Source organism: Marmota monax, unplaced genomic scaffold (genome assembly GCF_021218885.2).
Source record: "Marmota monax isolate L192 unplaced genomic scaffold, Marmota_monax_Labrador192_F-V1.1 WCK01_AAM20220418_F8-fsc00031, whole genome shotgun sequence".
Classification (NCBI taxonomy): Eukaryota; Metazoa; Chordata; class Mammalia; order Rodentia; family Sciuridae; genus Marmota; species Marmota monax.
The window spans coordinates 19,288,575-19,311,602 of NW_026695197.1; the positions used below are offsets into that span (position 1 = coordinate 19,288,575).

Below are 23,028 nucleotides of genomic sequence, written 5' to 3' on the forward strand. Positions count from 1 at the left end.
AAGGCAGGGGGTACACCACTAAACACACATACCCACCCCCACAGCGGCAAGAACAGATTGAGAAGCGGGACTTGCCCTAAGCACCGGGGTTGACAGAGGGCTAGAATAACCCTACCTGCTGGGTGCTGAGGGAGGTACACAGAGAACAGATGGCCTCCGCGTCCTCGTGGGTTTTCTTCTTTAACTGCAGGAGCTGGGCTGCTTGGATCAGAGGTTCCATGGTCTGAGCTGCTCCGCTCTGGTGAAGGTTCCTTCCCCGAAGCCACTCTTCAAGCTCACTTATATTATACCTTAGCCACAGGTAAAAAGTGAGTGGTTAAGCCCCAATTCATTGATTGAAGGCACCCCTGTGTTTTGAGGATAGCTGCCACCAGTGTCATCGTCCTCACCTCAACTACCTCACAGGTTACAAGCTGGAAAGGTAGCTGTTTGTTTAATGAAGAACAAACGAATCAAAGAATGAAGGGGACTAAGAAGCCACCAAAGAAGAAATACTGAAATAAATTTTTATAAAGCAATGGAGGAGAAGGCATTAGATATATTGAATTGAAACAATGTATATTTAACATTCACAAGCATATTTGTAGTCTTTGTAAGCCTTCATGCCTCCTAACTCACTGATTTCTCTTACCTGGCCACATTGTATCTAGTCTTCAACTATACAAAAGTCCTTAAGCTTTAATGTTTACCACCTTGGTGGTAATGAATTTCCTCAACCAATAAAAAGAACCTGAGTTTGAATCATATGCTGTGACAAGCACTATCAGATCAGGACTTCATTTTTAGAGGCAAGCACATTATGCTCTGCTTCCAGCTAGTGTCGGGAGTCCATTCTCTCCCTTTGTTGGACGAGAGCCTCTCTCACCTGAGTTGCATGCCTGTGCTCCACGAGCAGACGTCCTTCCGTAGGAGCAGGTTGTTAAGAGTCACTGCGGTGATCATGTAGAAGAGCTGTTTGAACACCTGCAGGATGATCTCAGGGTCCAGGCCCTGGTCACACATGACTGTGTGAAAGCAATTCATCTGGCGGATGATGGCTTCCAGGCAGTATGAGTTATCCCCGTCTGCCATGCTGGAGGAGCGCTTCCGGTAGCCCATTGGCTTCACACCAGATAGACCCTGAATGCTCTCATTTTCTAACATGGCAGAAACTGAAAGAAAAACATGGTTAGAGAAGCTTGCAGATCCTCACAAACAAGCTCTGATGCTGGACTGCTCAACAGCACTCACTGTTTTCGCAGTGATCCCATCCAGAGGTACACAACGTTGACATTATCAGGAACTTACAACTTTTGGCAAGGCATTTCTAATGTGTTGATCTCTGTGTGGAATAAAATATCTAAAGACCAAATTTTTGCTTAAATTTATTGATGGAATAAAGATGATACACATGCACTAGCTTGATTCTCTACTGCCTGCGCCAAGTCCAAGATGAGAACTGAACAATTTGAGTGCAGTCCTGGCCTAGCCACTACATCAACATTAGGTTAGTTACTGAGACACTCTTAACCATGGTGCTTTATGACCAGTACCCTCTTTTAATCACCCAACAACCTATGAGGTACCCATTTCACTGATAGGAAACAGGCATAAAGAGTTTAAATAACTTGCTTATAGTCATGTGGCTAGGAACTCAGGGCCAGGATTTGAACCCAAACTGACTGACTTCGAAAGCAGTGCTACCAACCCTCCCATCATTCCACATGCTGTAGTAACTCCAGTTTCTCTGTGCCTTAGAAGATGACAAGAAGAAAGATTTGGAATAAATCTTATCCCAAGGGACATACTTATAGATTGGTCCTACTTGGAATTCACCCCAAACCTACTAGTGTTATAAGAACCCGGAGAAAGTATTACACACCTGCCCAGGTTCACGTTCCTCCCCAGCCTTCATGCAGCAGTGAGTGCTGTACATGGGTTTCCTTTCTTTTAACCTAAAACATAGCTGCTCTTATTTTTCCAATTCTGATTTCATGTTCAGTGCCAAGTACACTCACTGCTTTGAACAAAGTGAGTGTTCAGCAAATATTATTGCCCGAGATTTTACTGCTGTGTTCTTGCCTGTGAACACACACAAGGCTTTCCTTTCTTCATGAAAAACACAAAATGAACAAGAGGATACTATTTTACTGTATGTGCATTTATGCTTTTGAGTTCATATTTATTACCTATTGAAATTTCTTGAGGAAAAATAATACAACATACTACAGGAGAGGAAAAAATCATTCCATTATGCTAGCATATTTGGATGAGACGGCATTGAAAATTTCACAGGTCTCAGGCACAACGTGCACAGCTCCGTAGGCCTTCTCTGGGAAGGCCCTGGCTAACACATTGGGCTCCCTGAAGATGGGAGACTTCCAGAGCCCGGAATGAGGGCTAGAACCCTCCTGTGCCAACTTACCTATCATTGGCTGCAACAAGCCCTCAGCGATTTTAATGAGCTGCTGGTAGATCTGAATGGAAAGGTCGCTCAGCACCTGACGGTATTCAGTGAGGTCAAAGTTCTTAAGACAATGTTCATTCTGCTTCGCGGTATTCTGAGTCATGAAGCCCTGAAGATGAGAGGTCGGTATTACTGAGATTCTGCAGTCTCTTGGCCTCAGTACAACTTCTGAGCCTCTGGTTTCTTTAGCAATGTATTTGTGGGGACCCTACCCACCCAGGACCTCCCCATCAGGCTTCAATGGTGGCCCTTGAACTAAAAGGTAGGGAAAATACTCAAAATGACAGAGAAGCCACACTGTAATTAAAAAGGCTTAAGTAATTTAGTCTAAATCCCTAAAGTGCCCCAAGGCATCAAAGCCTGATTGGCACCAGCTCAAGCAAAGAGGGACCCATGATTTCTTACTTTGTCTAGCGCTATCCCCATCCAGGTTAGCCTAAAACAGAGTAGATTGTGTGTCTGTATAAAGAGACATTTTATATGGACTCTATCACTGGGCATCAGAATTAACAGATGCACTGAAATGATTCTACCACAACATCACTGTGTCCCCTTAGCTTTCTGAATTAACAGGAAAAAATAACATGGAAGCTCAAAGAATTGCTTATATAAAAGGCACTCCTGTGACCAATATTCTTTTTTATTCAGGTCAAGGGAAACCAACAGCAGGTAAAAAGATGTATGCTTTCAAAAGGGTGACAATCCCCAGTGAAGCTTCTTGTGCTGTGCCAAGTTACACAGCAGTTTTTTTTTTATATATAGGAAAAAAAGCAGGTAGGAGAGAGACTGATGCGATGACTTAGGCGGTCTTTCACTCCTTCTCATTACTTAGACCACAAAGACCTGGTTATTATGTGGTTCCAGTCTTGTCCCCGAGAACACAGAGCACATGAAACAGCCGCCATGACAGTCCCTGGCTTTACATAATGTTCCACTCAGAACACATGTAAGTTTGGGTGAAGTGATGATCCTTAATAAAATAATATTAAATGGCATCCCACACTCACAGTAAGAGCTTGTGGATATCATGGTTACATAACAGAAGGCATCTGTCTGAAATGAAGGCCGTTTCTCCCACCTTTAACTCACTCCCTTCCTAATAAAAGCAGGTGATCAAACTGAAGGTGTGATGCTTAGGAGGGGAGTACAGTCCAGCCACATTCCAAAGTCAAGACTGACTGCAATGGCACAGATTTTATTTCCCCAGAGAGAGAGAGAAGTGTACCAAAATTTGATCTGTTACAAAAGATGGAACAAAGCTTTAAAGTGTCCTACTGGGCCAGGTGCCTATAATCCCAGTGACTAGGGAGGCCAAGGCAGAAGGATCAGCAACTAAGCAAGACATCATCTCAAAAAAAAAAAAAAAAAAAAAAAAAAAAAAAAAAAAAAAAAAAAAGAACTGGGGATGTAGCTCATTGGACAAGTGCTACAGGGTTCAAAACTCAATTAAAGCACATGAAACAGCCGCCATAACAGTTGCATTGTTTTCATTAGGCTACATCTTGACCTTGGGACGGGCGCATGGTGAGATACGTGAAAGAAAGGGGAGAAAGAGAAAAGTGGGGCAGACCTGTGAGGATCTGAGAGCGGGCAGGGCTGGCACTGGAGAGACTGAGGAAAGTGCGCCTTATGTTAGAAGGGCTGACCGTGCAGCTTGAGAGAGATGCTCGAGTTGGGGATGGCAAGTTCTAGATAAAGCTGGGTCGCAGAGGTCCAGGGTGGAACATAAAATGATAGTGACAACTGGGCCTCTGGCCAAGGAATCCAACTGGGTTGGGAGCATGAAGCTGGGCCTCAAGGTCAGTTTGTATAAATGTAGTTCTGATGACTGGGTGCCGCATTTTTTAGGGACATCTTTATCCTAAAATGGACGAACTTATCAGTCGACTTAGGAGACAGTCTGACACACTAGACAATTAAGCTTTCTTTCAGCTTTCACCGACACGGGCTCTTCTAGGACGGCTTTGGAAATGACAGGCCACGAGGGGTTTCTTGGAGAATCCCAGGGGCTGACAATGGGTGGGTTAGCAAACTCATTTCCCTACCAATTCTACTCACTGGACAAAGGGGCCCTTGGACTCACTGAAGCCTCCTGGAGGCAGGTCTCCCATGGCTTCCCCTGCTCCTGCTTTCAGTTATCAGGGATGGCAAGGCATACCTGCCATCAGAAGGTGTGCCAAAGACTGTATACCTGTCTTTTTAGGCGATCCAGAGCAACTCAGAACTCCAAGTGGACAAAGCAGGATACACCTTCTGGTACCACTCACCTCGTCCCCACTGTACTGCTTCAAACAATGAAGGAGGCGACAGGTGTTGGATAACCAGAATGACGTCATCTCAAAGTCATCATTGTGCTTCTGTGAAAAGGACATCCCCGGTATGAGTAAGTACTTCCCATTGGGTGAAATGCTCACTTTGGGCCTCTCTTCCCATGTTTCTCACTCTTGCCCAGCATTCCCCAGCAGCCCCGACACTGGACAGGGCACCTGCCAGTTACAGGAGAAGACCTGCTGAGAGACTGCCTTATTGCTCCTCCACTACCAGGGATGGCATTCCCAACCCCTTTCTGGCCCCCTGATCATGGTGCACATTCAGGAACCCATACAATAAACATGCTGCCATCTACAGCTGAAGGATGTGAAGCCAAGTGGCACAGATGAGGCCAGGCCCCAGCAGCCCCTGGCTGTTGTCTATCCACCCCACCTGGCGGGGGGTCAGACTGGCCCTGATTGTGAACTACCAGCTACTCAACACAAAGAATGCGAGGGAGCATGCTGGTGAAATGCTCTGGTGTCCCAGTTATTAAGGTCGGATGTCTAATGGTTTCATCTCCAAAACAAAACAAAAAAAAGGCAATGAACTCATAACTACATGAACATCTACAGCCCAGTTCCTGCACAAAAGCCAGAGCCTTCATGAGCTCGCTCTGTGGTGTAAGCATTGCCATTATCTAAGTGCAGACAGAAGAGAGGTGTAAGCTATGACAATAAACAAAGGTTGAATGTAGTGACCATGGGGCTGGGGCAGGCTAATTTAGTTCTTGATTAGGAAAGGCTTTCCTAAGGGAGGGACATTTTCAGTCAGTCCTAGGTAGAACCAGACTGGCCTAAGACTCCAGCTGAAGCCTGTAAGAGGTCAAGGCCAGAGACAAAATTGAGCCTCATCAGCATGTGGATAGGACATGGTTAGAGCTGTGAGTGGCTAAAACTACGCACAGTGTGGAGCCTGGCAGGGAAGGCTTTGCAGCCATGGGTATGAAGCCAGAGCTAATGGGTGGCTGGTAATCTCAGAGCAGGGACCACAGGCTAAGTGAATCCAGAACTAGTAAGGCCTTAGTGCTCTTGGTGTTGAGGAAAATGGAGGATAATCTCTAAGGGCAGCAATACCTGGGGCTCACTCAGGCCTTCTTGAGGTAGAAATCTAAGGGCCTCAAAAGCCTCCCTTGCTACTGCCTAGGTTCACCTCCTTGCAGACTAGCGACACAGTGGCTACCAGTACACTTTTTTGAAGAACCTTGTATATTTAGGTGACATTCTTAAGTTGCTTCAACACATGGTAAGTAACCCCATCCTGACCCAGGCTGGGTCACCTTGCAAATTGACAAATGTCAGAAGCTTTGTCTGTTCCACTGCTCTGAGCAGCAAGCACCTGGCCCCTAGGGAAGGTGAAGGTGGCCTGGGCTCCAGATGTGCCTCTGAAGTCACTCTGGGGTAAGGCCGGCTTGTTCTTGGCTGCAGCAGCGAAGCCATCTGTAAGCACTGGGTGTCCCTGGAGGCTCTCACTGGAGTTCTGGGCTTCCTGCCATTCCTGAGCCTGAGCACCCTTCTCTGGGGAGTGCTGGGCATCCCAGTTACTACAGTTGGAGGCTTGGGAGAAAGCACTTCTCAGATCCCAGGCAGAGAAGCAATGGGGAGGCGCTGGTTTTGCTCATTTCACTGTGAACCACGACTTTCTGTTCAGGTCACATACCTTTAGGACTTTCTTAATGCCATTGATGGTGGAGGTGAGCAAGGAGTGCACCTTGAGGTCGTCATTGGTGTAGTCCGCATGTCTGATGCACATGTAGAGGATGTATGCGGGGAGGCAGGGCACTGTGCCCGACAGCATCTGGGGCTTCAGGTCTAACAGCAATGACAGCAAGAGTTAGATCTAAGTGGGACACTGGCAGTGAGAATCCTGGCCTCAAACAGAAAAGTTTGCAATATTTCCTTGTAGCTTAGCTAGGAAGGCCTCTCATGGGAGGGAGGTTGGGAGAGGGGCAGGAGAGAAAGTGTCCAAGGTTATGCAAATTCCTTTCAACCCTGATAGACCAGATTTTCAATACTATTTTAAAAAATAAAGACCATATTCTTCCTTGTTTGCATTATAACAAAACAGGCTCCTAATTCCCCACTCTTACAACATGAAGGAAAACAGCCCGGGAGTTACACAGAGGCTACGGACTTCAGTTAAGGGGCCTGTGGCCAGGTGCAGGCTGCAGACAGGACCTGGTTCCCTTACTAGGTGAGAATGCCAACCCCTCTGCATCCCCACTTGTTACTACAGGTACACTGGGTTCTCTGACAGTCTGAATATAAAGGCTGGCCCTGGGAGAATTTGGCAAATTGTATGTGCCCAAAGACACAGCCAATCTGCCAAGGACTGGGAAGGCTGGAGCAACCTCTGACCCATGGGACCATCCGTTTGGGAAATAAATTACCTGGCAACTCTTGCCCTGCTACCTCCTAGCCAATAACCCAGCAGGCCACTGCCACTCTGCCCACTCCCAGCCTTTTCCCCCCCAGCAGCTCTATTCTATATTCCCTGCCCATCTCCACCCCCATTGCAGGTCTGCTGTGGCAGGACTGCTCCAGCCTCGGGCCTCATGTCTCTCCGCACCTACCCAGATACTCTCCCTCAGCCCTTGGCCCACTTCCTGCTAACACCCCCTGGCTAGATCCAGGGGAAAGCTGTCAGAGTGCTTTTTGTTCCCGAGCAAACAGAATAAAAACCAAAGCTTAAAACAGTGACTGATAAAGAATCTAAAGAAGTTAGAAGAAAGATCTGGTGATAACATGTGAGTCTGAGGCCCCGAGAGTGTCACTGCAGCCTCTTACTGTACCCTGGCTTTCACTCTTACCCCATCCAAGCCAAGCCCACCAACCCCTCGACATGCAGGGAGGCAATGTGCTCAAGTTTTCCACCAGAGCTGGCCTGGGGTGGGGCTGTGCTGCTAGCATCTCTAGCTGCTTCCCGAGTTTCATCATTCTCTCAAATCCATCTTTCTAGTTAATTCTAACTACAGGGCATAATACTCTGGATACATGGTTAACATGCATTTTGTAAGTTTGGCAGATGGCTGTGGACTGGCCCTTGGCTCTGATTTGAATGCAAATAACAGCAGAAAAAAATATCTTATAGGCCCAGACTTTCAACCCACAGCTTTTTTCAAGCCTGACTCATGTGCAGACTACAAGCCTTGGCATGTTCTATTGTGATGAAGCAGTTTACTTGGGCCTCCCAACTGGATGGGAGCATCCTGAGTGGGTGGGGACCTTGACTCTTTCTTTTCTCCTCAGAGAAACAAGCTAGTGCCTTCCTGAGGCATCCATTCATTTAGATGGGGTCTTGTGGAAGGCTGATGATTGGGTACTTTTCCTAAGCAGCTCAGCAGGAAGTGACCTTGCCTAGAGCCATCTGAGCAATGACAGCAGGAACAAGCCACCTGTCTGGCACTGTTTTAAACAGAAGTCTTATTTACTTAGTTAACTCTGACACTGTATAGTTTTGAGTTTATTTATGGAAGAGTAAAGGTTCATTCCTAATAGAAGCAGTGTGCTTAAGGATGTTTAACAAGAATTTGTGTCACCTTTGTCACATCTGTCACAATTATAGGGCAAACTAACCTCCATTACAAAACAAAATGTCCAGGCATAAGCAGGTTACTAAAAACAAAAACCACGAAAGGAAAGTCTGTGCTAGGCACAAGTCTCACTCCCTTCTCCCAGTAGCCTCAGCCCCAGGCATGGTGGCTCAATGAATTCCTGAAGAATAATGGTTTCCTCTTTCTTGAACTGAACTACCTCGCTAAAGCTGCCATCTGACTCCTGAGAAGGCTTTGCAATTGCACCGTCACATTTAGCCTTGCTATACTTCATATGAGGGGATGAGAAGATGGGGGCCCCCCATCTCCATTTTACAGATGGGGACACCAAGGTACCACAAAGAAGAGAGCTCATAGCTAATGACTATGAGCTGGGCAGGCTTGGCAGGTGAGGAGAGCAGCTTTCAAGAGCCTGGTGTTTCAGCCCAGAAGGCAGCTCCCCCACCAAGCCACCTGGAGTTATTCAGGCACAAACCTGTACAACCTGCAAACAGGACACAGACACCCCCCCCCCCCCCTAAGCAGCCAAGAAGAGAGACCCTGAGAGGAAGAAGTTCCCTTTCTGACTTAATGGGGAAAACTCTGCCCTCTTCGGTGGGGTGGCAGGTCTTTCAGTCCTGAGGACGAGGCAGGCCAGCCTTGACCTTGCCAGATTCCTGAAAGGAGGAATGCAGGGACAGTACAGACCAAGCCCAGGGAACCTTCACAAAGGACCAGAGTGATCCTAGGCCCTTTGCATGAACTCAGCGCTCTTCAGACTTCAGTGTGTATATGAACCACCTGGATTTTTTGCTATGTGCATTCTAATTTGGGAGGTCTGGAGTGGAGCCTGGGAGTCTGCACTTCAAGCACCTTTTCAGGGGATGTTGCTGGTTCAGGGACCATCCTGTGAGCAACAAATCGTTACCATCGATTCTCCCAATTCTGTGCTATTGGTGCAATCCTCTCCCCCATGTGACACCTGAGAACATGACCTCAGCCACGTGGCTAGGAAAGGCCCAGTTTGCATAAAGGCCATGTGGCTCCAAAGACTACATTCCTAAGTAAGCACAGCACTTACAAACTGCAAAGTTTTTCACAAACAACAGGAACTTAAACCTTTGATCTACTATTTACCCAGTGTATGACCTGGGCAAGTTACCAGAATGACCTAGGTTTCCTTCAGAGTTAAGTGAGAGCAGCAAAGTGCCTACTTAAACAGAAGCTGTGAGGAAGCTAATGTGCACTCGGGTAAGTGAGGTGGGCTGGCAGCTCCCCCATCTCTACCCACCACAGGCAGAATGGAGACCTCCGTTTCCCGAGAGTAGGCTGCAATTTACAGGGGTCAGATTTTAATTTGGAAAAGCAATGGGTTATGATTAGAAGCAGCTGGACTCAGAGGGTGAGGAGGAGGAGAGGGGCAGTGTTGTGTGGGGGACACAGGGATGGGGAGTTATGTTTGAAATGGGAGTTGGGGAGGAGGGCTGGCATGTGGGGTCTCATGGTGGGTCCTGACCTGTCACCAGGTGCCGGATGAGGAGGGCCTCGTCTTCTTTGTGGTACTCCAGCATGCCCTGGAAGTCCTTCTCTTTCCTCTGGACTGTGACCTGCCTGGTGAGCTCATGGTGCCGTCTGTCACTCTGGGCCAATGCCTGGGCAGCTGAGTGGGAAAGAAACAACAGGAAGCACGAATGGGACCTGCAGCTGAAGGCCCGTAGTGAGCTGTGCCTGTGGACAGAAGCTTGGACCTGGGTCTGGAGAGGGGTGTTCAGGGTTCCCAAGCGCCCACATGGTACATGATCTGTTCCTGTGGCCTCTGCCACAGTCTAGCTGCGGGACAAGGGAAAGGGAAACCCTTGAAAGGGTGCTGGGCAGGCTTTGGACCAGGGTAGTGGGCAGCAAGGTGTCCTACCCTCCAGCTGGCAGCTGCTGCTTCTCTGCAATCAAGTCATAAGGGGAAACCATCTTTTTGGGAAGATGTCATGACCCTGGCCAGGCCTGCTGGATTCCTTGTGTGCGACCACAAAATGGCCATCATGACACAGCCACAGTGCAACTACAAGTATCTGAGGACCCTGCAATGCCTTTGGCATAGACAGGGGAGCAGATGTGCCAGAGTACACAGAAAGACACTAATACCCCAATGCAGAGTCAAGCTCAGGAGCCTGTGACATGCAACTACATAAGTAATGCAACTACATAAGGAAATGATTCTGCAGGAATCCTGGTGGTGTGGTTGGGGGTACAAAGGGCTTTGACTCATTCATTGCTTCATTCAGGCCTTCCCTCATTTTGATTCCTTGGGAGAGCAGTGGGCACACAGATATACCCCCAAGCCCACAATGGACACCTACTGCATGCAGGACGTTGTTCTAAGTATAGGATTAGATATGATGGGTTCTCTAACCTTGTCCTTGGCCAGTCTAGCTAAAGAGATATATGTGTATGTTCACTCTAAAACAGACCCTCAACACAGCTTGCCAGGTGCCAGGCCAGAAGTGTGCTGATGGTGGCTCCAGCCGGTAAGACCTCACAAAGGAGTAGGGGAAGGGCTGGTCCATCGACCCACCAAACCCCACATCACACAAGTCCCTGGACAAATGGGAGAGAAGCAAAGGCCCACCCAGGGTGGGTGTTGCTCTCTGTGCTGCCAGGGGGGTCTGGGTGTGTACAGGGCCAGGTGGAGAGGCACACTCGCCAAGAGCTGAAGTTTCCTCTGCAAGTCCTAGGGAAGGGACAGAGGACAGACAGCACCGTGAGCAGAAGCAGCAGGGCCTGGGAAGTCATCTGGGAGCAGGGGACAAGGATTGGTCATAAGGGAATGAGCAGGGCAGACACAGAGAAGCACTGAAGAGAGTGATAGGTCTTTACGATTGAGCAAAGGGAGAGGCTAGAAGCCAAGAAACTAGAAGAATGAGAACCTGAGGAACAGAAAATGAGAACTTCAAAGATGAAGGGGGTACGTTGGCAGGTGCGAGAGAGACCGCCAGCTAGGAAGAGATCGCTCCTGCCTGCATATGCCTGGTGTGGGCCCCAGATGTTTCTGCCTCCTGGAGCCCAGGAGTAGAGCAGCTGGTGAGTGTAAACAGGTGAATAAATGAACAAAACACCACTGGTGATTAGGGCTGTGTCAGGCCATCATATGGTGATGGGCTGGTGGCTCTTGAGCAGAGGGAGGAAGATTGCAGTGAGGTATGCAGGCAATGGGAAGCCATGGGAGTTCCAAGCAGGGTGCACGCTTAGATTTGCAGCAGGGTCAGAGAGAGGAGAGAACATTCCCAGTGCTTTGGGAACATGACTGAGATCTCTGCCTATCCTCTCTGGGCAGACTCCAGACTGGTAATTTGAACTTGACACTCCATGGCACAGAATGAGGCCCCCTGGGGCTGGGATTTTGTGTTATACAACATACTTTCACACCAGAATGTCTTGCCTCCAACTCAGAGCTCTCTGAAGGCGGGGACCAACCACTAGGTCACCTTCTCAGCATCTCATTCCTCCAGTTCCACAGAGCCTTGTTCAGAGTGGGCACAAAAAGAAAGCCACCTGCTCAATTCATGTCTTTGGTCTGGACTCTGCTAACTGAGAATGTGTGAACCTATCGTTCCCCCCCCCCCCGCTGGTGGTACTGGGGACTGAACCTAGGGGTGCTCTACCACCAAGTTACATCCCCAGCCTTGTTTGTTTTTTGAGGCAGGCTGTTGCTAAGTTATCCAGTCTGGTTGCAAACTTGCAATCCTCCTGCTTCAAACTCCCAAGTCACTGGGATTATAGGAATGTGCCATCATGCCCAACCAGGGTCTGAATTCTTCCATGGCATGGCTGGCATGAGCACAGTCATTAGGAAACTGGTGACACACAGTGTGCCACAGGGCAGGCAGTCCATCCCTCCGCACTGCCAGGCATACCTCTGCTTCACCACTAGCCCCCCCCCCCCCCCCACACACACACTCTACCTTCTAGGTCCTGGACTTTCTTCATGTAAATCTTCAGTTGCTTTTTGAGCTTCCTCTCATTCTTTTCCAGCTTTTCTACCAGTTCTTTAAGGTCCTGAGAGCAGAAGGAAGTAGGATGAGGAACGACTTGAGTCTGGCCCTGGATGAGAGGTTTATTCTTGCTGGAAGCAGAGTGGCCTAGGGATGGCTGTGGGTACTGTCTGATGAGCCCTGGCTCAGTGCCCTGGCCAGAAAGGCTGCCCCATGCTGGCTACAGTTCCCTGCTCTGGAGCTCAGGAAGCGGGCCATGGGTCGGACTCCATTCTCAGCAACAACAGGGCAAATTCCTCCTGGTTCTGGCTCAAGGGTGCCTTGTGTAATCCCAGGGCTCCCCAGATCACGCCTGCTCAGGTTGCCGAGTCAGCAGCCTGGGCATCCTGGGGATGGGTGGACGGTGTCCTGGGTAGGAATGGACAGGTAGAGGTAGAGGAATGGGGGTGCTGGGACACTTGGCTGGGAGGTCAGTGAGTTTACCTGGGCCCAGAAGCCAAACAAGGCAGCAGCTATAGGCCCAACCCCTAGTAACTGTTGCCACTGGAAGCAAGTCCCTCGGGGACCCAGAACAGCAAGCTGTTGTGGAAGGGTTGTGCTGCCACTAACCTCATCTGATTCGGCATGGAAGGCAGAAGGCCCTAGCTCTATCACCATTAGAGCCCAGTCTGGAAACCTTACTTCTATTGACCTATGATGCTCTCGCAGGACAGGGACTCTCTTCCACTTTCCTGACATCTGCCAGGGCTCCTTCAGTGACTGCCCGCAAGGAGAGCCATCAACTCCCCCTCCTGTCAGGTGGCGAGGGCCATCCCTCACTATACCTGGCCTAGCCTCATCATTTGTCTTGATCCATAGCAGGTGACAGCGGTGATGCTCTGCTAGTTTTGGGACAAGGCCTCAAGAGGCCCCACAGCTGCTGCTTGCATTCCCTGGGAAGCCAGTCGCCATGTAAAGCAGTACACAGAGAGCGAGAGACCACAAGGAGAACTGACGCCCCAGACATGGGAATGAAGCTGTCTTAGATCTTCTGGCTCCAGCTGACACCATGTGGAGCAGAGGCAAGCTGTCCCCAATGAGCTCTGCCAGAATTCCTGATTGACACAACAGTGGCTGCTATTTCTTGGTATTACATCCCCAACCAAGAAAAACAGTTATTTCATTTATCTACCATCAGCAAACTAGGGATTTCCAGAATCTGTTCCCACTACAGGGCTAAGGATGTGAACCTTGTCCATCTAGCCACCCCAATCCTTTTTTCTAGAACATGACTCCCAGAGCTATGATCCATGAGGCATGGCTACTCACCAGATTCTCGTTGGTCAACCGGGATATCTCCTGCTGGACACCAAATTCCACCTGGGCCTCTGGGGATAGCAGCAGTGTCTGGCAGAAGGTCTGCTGCTGTTTGTCCATCTCCTCCTTCAGGGCCTCCACCTGGGCTTTGAGGTTCTCCACCTGTTCCTCATGCTCCAGGCTCTGGGCCTGCAGCTGTGCCTCCAGCAACCTGCACCAAGGAGAGAAGGACAGGTGACCATGTGGTTAGGGCAGCACCCCAAGTGAGGGGCTACATACAAATACAACAAGAGAGCAGCCAAGCACACAGCAGCGGTTGCACATCCCCAACGGGATGTACACAGTGGGGAGACACACACCACGGAGGCCAGCAGGCAAGCAGGCTGACCTGTCCTCTCCGATGACAGAAAACCAAGGTAAAAAGCATCCTGGGCTTATTAGCCCTTTTCCCTGACCCTGTATTTCATTCTGTGAGTAGTTTGGGATGGAGACACTGCCATATCTAAGTCAGCAGCACAAATTTCTTATAGTAAATACAGCATCTATGTCTTCCCTAAAGTTCACAAGAATGCCCTTGTTAAGATAAAACTCTGATAAAGTAATTACATTATTTGCTCACTTTCCCTAGACTACCCACAAGTTTTAGAAAGGCAAGGGGCTAGTCTGGCCTATTCATCTTCACCATTACTATCTCCACTCTACCCCACGTGCACATTTCTATAACGATTTACCCTTCACACCCCAAAAACAAAACTAAGACTATCTGCAAGTGTTCTGGGGGAAGTTAAAGATTAGCCAGTGTCTGACAAGCAGACACACCCAGAGATCTGGAGAGGGTTGGGGAAGGCTCGGAGGCCAAGTCTAAAAAGCTCAATCAGGGCCAGTTACCTGGCACTCCTTGGACAGTACCTGCTCCACCCTAACAGAAAGTGAGGGATTCTGGAGGCGCAGCAGCAGCCTTGTCCCCAGGAGCTGGGTGCCAACATGGTGAGGATGCACATCTTCTGGGGCTTCACTACCTGAACCAGCTTCCCGACTCAGTGCAGCTGATTTTGTGTGAAAGATATGTAGAGGGTGCTGGATGAAAGGGGCTTTGGAAAGCTTCCTGACATGGCCTACACAGGGGAACACTCACCCCAATCTTTGCCTGGAATGAGCAGAGCTAGGCACCAATTCAGGAAGCAGGCAGAACCCAGGGGACAGATGTGGGAGTCCCTGACTGCCTCGAAGGTAGGGAGCGGGTTGCATGTTTTTGCAGTCCTGCTGGTCTGGGAGGCAGTAAATGCATAAGAGGGAGGGAAAGATCACACTGCTGACAGAGGTAGATGAGTCAGCTTTATAGCAGCACTGGGTAGATCACCTGGCTCCCAGTGGCTCCTCAATCAAGTACCACGAATGAGGAAATGATTGAGGAATGCACCACAGGCCTATTGCCAAAAGAAAACAGCAATGTGAGGATAGTGGAGGACAGCTTGGTAATAAAATCAACACCTTAGGTGATATGCAATACTTAGATAGCATCCAACATTGGCCAAAATACACTTAATCACTAATAGGTTGTAGATTTAACAAGAGAGTAGAAACACCTGGTTCTAGGATGCTGCCAAGGGATGTGCTTCCTTACCTGTGCTATGTGTCCACCATTCATGTCTGCCCTATGCTCCAAGTGGACTAGGGTGGACTCAGCCCAGGGTGTAGGGTACAGGATTCCTGCCCAAGCATCAAGCTAGCTTCCTAAGTGTGTGGAGAAGCCAAAGGCTGAGAGAGATTCAAGGTCACAGCCAGGGGCCGGGCTGGTTCTACGAGCCAGGACTCCTGACACACAGGCCTGTGGGCTACTTCAACACATTCATCTGCTTATCTGTCACACCACATTTGACCTGCCAACAGAGGCCCAAGGAATGACCAGCTTCACACATGGGTCTCTATTCCAATACAACATGCTTCTGAGTGGAAGGAATCTGATCATATTGCATAATATAACCATCATAACAACAGCTGCTGTTCCTTCTGCTCCACACCAAGGACACACAGAGAGATCCACTTGCAGTCATTTTCCTTATGACCAAGTGTGGCAGGTCATGTTATGATCCACCTGTGAAGAACCTGTCACCAGGCTCACAGGTCAGGCAGGGCCATGCTTGAACCCAGTGAAAGGCTGCAGAGTCAGGAGACTCGCTGCCGTGACAGAGCTCCGCCACATTATCAGCGAAAGAAGGGAGAGGCCACGAGAGGCTAGCAGGAGCTGACGGCTTGGGGCTCTTCCTCCAGTTCTGCCATCAGGCTGCTGAGGGACCCAGGAATGGCACTCACACCACCTTTGAGCATCCATTTTCTCTAATGGGAAATGAGTCTAATGACCCTTGCCCCATCTCTTGTTGGGAGGTGCAAATGAACAATGTGATGCCACACATCCCTAAAAGCCACACTGGCACGGAGCATGTGACAGACCACCCCATCACGTCATGCCCTTTCTCCAAGTGCTGAACCTTGCTGGCTAAACTATTCACCCACTGCTGAAGGCTGATGAGTATCAGTTCAGCCTGGAACTAACTGAATTTTCTGCAAAACCAGCAAATTTTCTACATAATCCTCCAAGCTTCAGTTTTGTTCCCCCACAAGGGCCAGGGAAGAGACCAACTCCAAGGCACTTCATCAGCTCCAGGGAGGCCCCAACACCTGGAACAGCCACATGCTGACGGCAGGTCCTGAGGAGCCTTGTGTTAGAAGACCTGGCTCACAAGTCAGGCTGATGTTTTTGGCTGACACTGTAGTTAGGATGGTCAATAAGCAGTGTGGAAGAAGTGTGGGACTGGGAACTGTCCCCCCCAAACTGGGGAGTGAACCCAGGACTTCACACATGCTAGGCAAACGCTCTACCAAAGAGCTATATACCAAGCCCTTCTTTTGCTGTTTGAGACATAGCAAAAGTTGCCCAGGCTATCTTTCAGCTTATGATCCTCCTGCTTCAGCCTCCTTAGTAGCTGGGGTTACAGGCCTGCACACCAGGCCCGGCTCTCTGCTTTGCTCTTAACAGCTGTCTGCCTGCTGCCACGTACGTACCTCCTAGGTCTCCACCTGTAGAATGTGGGGGTTGGGCTATGTGGTTCCTGAGGCTCAGATGGGCCACCCAGTGCTATCACAAGCAGCCTCCCCTGACCTCATCCATACAGCCTGGACATAAATGATAGGCAGGCAACCCCAGGGACTACTGGCCAGCAGCAACCCCAACTGTGCCCCCAAGCCCTCACACGCATTGGGCTGAAACACAAGGAGCAAAGACATGAGCAGGCGGACAAAGCAGACACAGGAAGACAGGAGCACATTTGACCTGGCAACTTGTTTTAAGCCTTGGTAGGCCAAGCCGAGTTCTCCATCTTCATTCAAGTATCCCCAATCCTCAGTCTGGCTAGAAATAAAGGACAGAAACAGAGGTGTCCAGTGTAGAGAGAGAGAGAGGAGCAGGTGGAGATCCCGGGAACCAGAGGTGACCAAGATTTGAAAACAGGAAGAAGGCAAAGCCGACATGCTCCTCCTCCCCTTCCTCCAGCATTTTGGGGGGCTGCAGACTGCATCTGAGTACCCCAGGTTCCGTTACTGGCTGGGAAGGGGACTCTTGTGCTCTCCTGTGGGGCCCATTGATAATCACAGGAGGGAACATGTTGCCAAAGAGCAGAGGGCCGAGCTTGTTCTGACAGCTCTGTGAACAGCAGCGACCCAGCATCATATCCACCTCGAGCACCCATGGCACTTCCTTCTGTCAGAATCAGTTAAAGGGACAGACACACACAAACAGGGCCAGAAGGAAAGGGCCCTGTGTGTGTGCTTGGGTAGCTGCAGGTGGTGAGCAGGCCCTTGCTGCCAGGGAGGATAGGTATGCAGAGCAGCAGGTGAAGCACCAGGAGACCCTGGCCTCGAGCAGGCCAGGGGACTGCAAAACCCGCCTGCTTTTCAAAGCACTTCTGTCACTCCTTAAGGGTGCGAGCGTGTTAAATAGCTTCAACTCCAGCTCTCCTTGTAGAGGCTTATGTGAAGAATAACTAAATCAACTTCACAGGATGAGAACAAAAGGATCTACCACCCCCCTTGGCTTTGACCATGGGTACATTTTCCTGTTATCTAGGGGAAGCAGACATCTGCCTTCCACCTGCAAGCTACTGCTGCCTCAGGTCATGCAGAGTCCACCCAAGGGCAGCAAAGGTGGTTCCTGGAGGGCAGGCCTGTCAGATGCTCCTCACCCATGTACTCCCCGCCCCCACTACTCAGGGCCCTGGGCACGTGGAGATCCTCAAAGGCCAGTGGGACTGGGTGGCAGAGGATGAGCAGGGACCTGCTTCCCCCACCAGGACTCCACCCCATGTGTCCTAGAGAAGCTGCACCCACACTGCCTGATGCAAAGACCAGAACCCTTTCCTAACTCCCGGTGGCAAATCACCCATCCTCAGGTGTTTTTGACTCAGGTCAGTCACCGTCCCAACCCTGCTAGGTTGTGAGGTACATTACAGCCTCCCCCCCACCCCGGAGTTCAGGAGACCCTGCAGCGCTCACGTGGGCTGCTTCTTGCACAGAGCTAGTTACATCTGCACCAGGCCTTCCCTGACAGTCTAAGGACAGGCAGGAAAAACAGTGGTGAGGAAACTGCTGGGGACTCTATGGCTTCCACTCCCTGGGTCAACCCCTCACTATCCGCTTCACAGAAAAGAGAACTAGAACCAAGAAAGTTATCTTGGGGACCCCTTCTATATAGGACTTCTGCCCCCACCAATAGCTTGACTAAGGGCTGATCTTTATCGCCTCCCTTAGCAAGGGCCCTTGGGAGCAGGGCTTTCACCCAAGGGCCCACTACAGGCATTCTGGGGGGCTCTGAGGGGGACACATCAGGGCTAAGTGAACGAACACAGGGGTCCCTCTATGCCAGCCATCTCCTTTTCAGCATGAAGAAAGACACCAACCCCTGGTGGGGGTCTCAGGAGCTTCCTGCCTTCCTCTGAAGTTTTTGCTCTAATGCTGGCTGGCCCTCACTGTAGGAAGGGGTACTGGGTCTCAGTCCTTCCACTTCCGCAACTCCCATGATGGCAGCTGCTGTCTGGGGTGGCACATGTGCGCTGCTGAGATATACCTCAAGGAAGTTAGCGTTAATCCCATCACCAGCCTCATAGGGACAGAGTTCTGAATTCTGTGACGTGCCACACCCCATGGATGAAGACAAGGAGAGAACCCTGCAGCCCAGACACCAGTGTTCAGAAAACCAGGCACAAAGAAAAATTATAAATCAGCAAACCAAACGGAGAGAGCCCTTTGCTACTATGTGAAAGAGAACCAAATCCCCGAAATCTCCCTACTCCTCACACCCACAGGGGCCATAGCCAGGGAAGGAGCGCCACCTGTTGGTGTGATAGGGAAGAACACAAACAGCCCAGAAACTCATTGTTTTTTTTAAAATATGCGTTCTTGATGTCAATAAATATCCCTCTCACACACCATATACCGAGAAATAAGCAATGAGCGATTTCCAACTGCAGGAGGCAGTAAGGGATAGTGTTTAGGAAACTGGCTGGAGAGCCTGCTGTGCTGGGGCTCTTTGCCTGTACTCTCTGGGCCTGTTTCTTCATGCATCAGGTGACAGTGGTTCACTGAATGATGTCAAAGGGTTTTTCTAGATCTTTAACTATCATGCACCAGAAAAGGTATAGGAAAATATTTTCTCTCTGTGGCTATCTTAAGAAAATGGACCCACTGCTCTGCCATGGCGAAGGTCCTGCTTCCCGTAGAAGAAAACAGACGTGGTTCCGGCTAGCTCGGAAATGATTTCAGTTTCTACAAAGACCCCTGAATACTCGGTGGATACTTTTATTTCTTCAGTCCACACCATGCTTTCTCTAAGCAGCCCAAGATATTTGCTGAAATCTGAGAAGTGGGAGGCAGCAGCCCACCCCCCAGAACGGAGAAACACCCAGGGCTGCAGGCCCGGCCACCCAAGTGGGCTGTCTACAATAGCTACGGATGTGTACTGAGTCACAGGGAACCACAGGTGTGCTGCTGACTCAGGACCAATGAGACCGTGAGGAAGGGCATGAAGGTCTTCGAAGGAAGCCCAGGGTTCCTGGCCAGGAACAGTTAAAGGGAGGCTGCCTGCGGGAGGGGCTGGCAGAACCATGCTCTTCCCACCTCATCTGCCACTCTAAGCAAGACATCGTGCAGCAGCTGAGCTCAAGGCCAACGAGCCCTGACTTCAGGCAAATCTTCAGGAGACTACACACACCCCTGTCCTGGTCTCCACTGTCCTGGACAGACCAGACCCCATGGTGGAGTGTATGAGAACCACCACCCCAGGTGTATGTGGCAGTAATAAAGGTCATGCTAAATGTCTCCTCTTTTCTGGGACCTGACAGTGGAGGGGGCCTGCAAGGCAGGTTCCTGGGACCCAAGGAAAAGTCTACTAATAAATTCTGTAGCCTTGGCAGGGCTTGGCTAGAAGGGGTCAGGAGTCAATGAGCACTCTTCTTGGAGCCAGAACTGAGCTCATGTTCCCAGCTAGCTCTGTGACCTTGAGTGCCCGCCTAAAGGTGGGGCTGGTCTGAGTAGCACCAGCAACCCCTCCCCTACCCCACTTCCTCGTCACTCTCCCAGAGACTGCCTGGAGAAGACACTTCCCACACCTTTGCTGGGTTTTCACAACCCCTTTCCCTATAGCTTTCCCTTATATAAAATGGTAATAATAAGGCTGGTTTCTTAATTTTCAAGATGAAACAAAAGCTCCCCATATTCATGGAATTCCTCCTGCCAGAGCAGACCCCAGTACTGCTTCTCTGACTGGACCTAAAATCCAGGTGAAAGATGTAGATGTAAAGGCCAAAACACAACTCTACAAAATTTGAAAGTCAACAAGTTAAGAGGTTCTGAATGTGGAGAGCATGGATTCTCGGAGGAACCATGACTAGGGTAGAGGGATGTCTGTACTCTCTCCAGAAATCAAAGCATAACTCAGTGAAGGAATGTAAAAATCTTCTAGGGACAGGATAACAAAATTCTAAAGGGTCCTGACCTATCCCCCCTGCTACCTGCACACACAAATACAATTTATATGCACACTCTAAACCCTCCATTGGAGGACAGCTGTAGGAAAGGCAAACCAAATCTCTATCCTCAAAGCACCCTGTTCCTGGGTAGCCTGTTGTAATGGGATGCCCTTCCCAGGGGGCACCCTCCTCCCTGGTACCCTGTGCTGGGGGCCTTTCCAGCTCAGTGCTGGGATTTGGTGCAATCATAAGGCTTTTGCGAAGCTGAAGAGGAAGCCAAATTGGAAGAGAGGAACCCACCACAGCCACTTCCATGACACCTGCTGTGACAGGCACTTGGGGACATGGTCTCGGGCTCCCCCCTGCCCCCAAGGCAGCCCCTTTTTTCTGTTTAACTCAGGTTCATGGGCTACAAGTTGCCTGATGACTGCTGGACTTGCTGGGAAGGGAATTATTTTAAGATATAAGCTATTTTTATTTTATCACCATCATTATTGCTATAAAGAAGATAAGTCTGAGGTATTAATCTTCTGGAACACAGGCTGGGGACTGGATCCTTGACAAATGCGGGGATGGATAAAAAGGGGGCTGATAACAGTGTCGGTTCCAAAGAGCAAAGAGACGCCAAGCACGTGGCTGCTGTCCTCGTCCTTCAGTATCACCTGGGCTCTGGCTTCTCATTCATCCTATTTCTTATCTTCCGCAAGATGATTTAAAAATGACGGCATTTTGACTCCAGTTTTAGCACTGAGAGCATCTCCTCCACTCTCCTCTACCTCCTTTACAGAAAAGAATGACCTCTCTCTCGAAATTCATTTCCTTTTCTCCTGGGGCCTGGTACAGCACCTTCACCTTCTGATCACCTGGGCAGCCCTAGTCTAGGAGCTGGACCTTCTGAATTCAATTACAGAGTACCTGTGTGCCCGAACCACTTAACCCTCTGAGCCTCAGTTTCCTTATCTGCAGAAAGAGGGGCTGCATTTAAAGATCTGGAAATCAGGGGCTGGGGTTATAGCTCAGTTGGTAGAGCATTTGTCTACCAAATTTGGCACATGAGACGCACTGGGTTCGATCCTCAGCACCACATTAGGAAAAAAATAAAGGTATTTTAAAAAAACCATTTAAAATCTGGAAGTTAAAGCACTAAGTCTTCAGTGATTGTTACAATCTTGCAAGGAACTTCAAGTCATGCCCACAGTGATTCTGAAGAAACATGTAGTGATCCATAGCTCAACAGGTAACTAGATGAGGTGAGAGAAATCAATCCAGGAAAAACCTGGCTCTGATTTTACAGGTGCCCAAGTGGGTGGCAAAAAAGCACAAGTAACAATGGTTACAATGCTTATTCCAGGGCCACTCAAGTTCTAAGTGCTTTGCAGACTAACCCACCAGTTCTTCTCACACCCAGTGGATGTACTCTGCTATGAGACAATTCACAGATGAGGCACCAAGAGGTCACACAGCAAGTGAAAAGGGGACTCCAGAGCCCACATTCTGGAGCCCTTGGCCACTCCTGGGGGGCCTGTCTGGTGTACTGTCAGCCCCAGCTCCGCTCCCACAAACATGCACCCCTTTTGCCATAAGCCTTGGTTAGCTCATCCTTCAGGAGGGACCAGAGGTTATTCATCAGCTAAACTTGGGGGAAATCTCATTTGGGGTAACAAGGTAGAGGGAGAACATTCTGAATCCACTTTAGTAGTGCCTCAAATAACTCCCCCCATCCCCCGCCCAATGCTGAGCACATGGCCAGTGCCTGAGGACCAGGGCAGGACCCCCCACCCCCACCCCCGGTCCCAGGTCTAGCTTACAAAGAGGGAGGCCTTACCTGTTTGTCTGGCATACCCCATGATAGGCCTCAATGGCATCTTCCTGGTCCACATGCTTTTCACTGTTAGGCCAACTTGCTCTGGCATTAATGTTTGGCTCCTGGAAGGCCCCACATAAACAAAACACCTTGGATTACAAAACTGCATGGAATGGCTTCATACACAGAGGTTTAAAAACATGCCTCTAGGAAAAGAGAAAGACCTGGAAGATCTCAGATGGTAAGAAGGTGACTTCAAAAGGTCACCTTGCATCTTGGAAGGGTTACAGAATGGCAAGGCCCACCCATGAGACACTGAGTGCTAGCAGTGGGGGAGATGACACGAACAGTGACACTGGAAAGAAAAAACACCCCTTGTCCAGAGGACACGATTAAAGTGTGGCTTGGCGTTGAATCCACCACACTCAGTACAGTCTCCTCACAGGCCACTCCAGCCCCCAGGCCCAGAAGTCACCCAGCATAGGCCATAGAGTCATTCAGATGGCCTCTGTCCCCTTCCTTCCACTCTACATTCTGTCCCAGAAGGTGCAACATTAAGAATACTAAGTGGGACATGGTCACCCTGGGAGGACACAGAAGAGTTCTCTCCACTTCAGAAGTGAAGTAAACAGCAA

At 49.7% G+C, this 23,028-nt stretch overlaps 1 protein-coding gene and 1 long non-coding RNA gene across 4 annotated transcripts in view; one reads left to right on the forward strand and one right to left on the reverse strand.

The window, feature by feature from the left end:
• Positions 1-23,028, reverse strand: part of Myo5b (myosin VB) — a 312,210-nt gene that overhangs the window by 11,448 nt on the left and 277,734 nt on the right. For 2 of the 3 annotated variants that reach the window (XM_046428404.1, XM_046428403.1), the window contains exons 29-37: positions 22,415-22,515; positions 13,583-13,781; positions 12,245-12,338; positions 9,805-9,948; positions 6,416-6,567; positions 4,714-4,803; positions 2,405-2,555; positions 866-1,151; positions 116-290 (exon numbers count right to left, since the gene is read on the reverse strand). In XM_046428404.1, coding sequence (XP_046284360.1) covers positions 116-290; positions 866-1,151; positions 2,405-2,555; positions 4,714-4,803; positions 6,416-6,567; positions 9,805-9,948; positions 12,245-12,338; positions 13,583-13,781; positions 22,415-22,515 — 1,392 coding nt within the window. Of the gene's footprint in view, positions 1-115; positions 291-865; positions 1,152-2,404; positions 2,556-4,713; positions 4,804-6,415; positions 6,568-9,804; positions 9,949-12,244; positions 12,339-13,582; positions 13,782-16,901; positions 16,980-22,414; positions 22,516-23,028 lie in introns of all 3 variants that reach the window. The other variant, XM_046428405.1, reaches the window with a different exon arrangement.
• LOC124081968 (uncharacterized) lies at positions 9,340-15,567 on the forward strand. The gene is made up of 4 exons (XR_006848197.1): positions 9,340-9,539; positions 9,815-9,902; positions 10,752-10,810; positions 13,133-15,567. It is a non-coding gene; the product is annotated as an uncharacterized LOC124081968 (long non-coding RNA).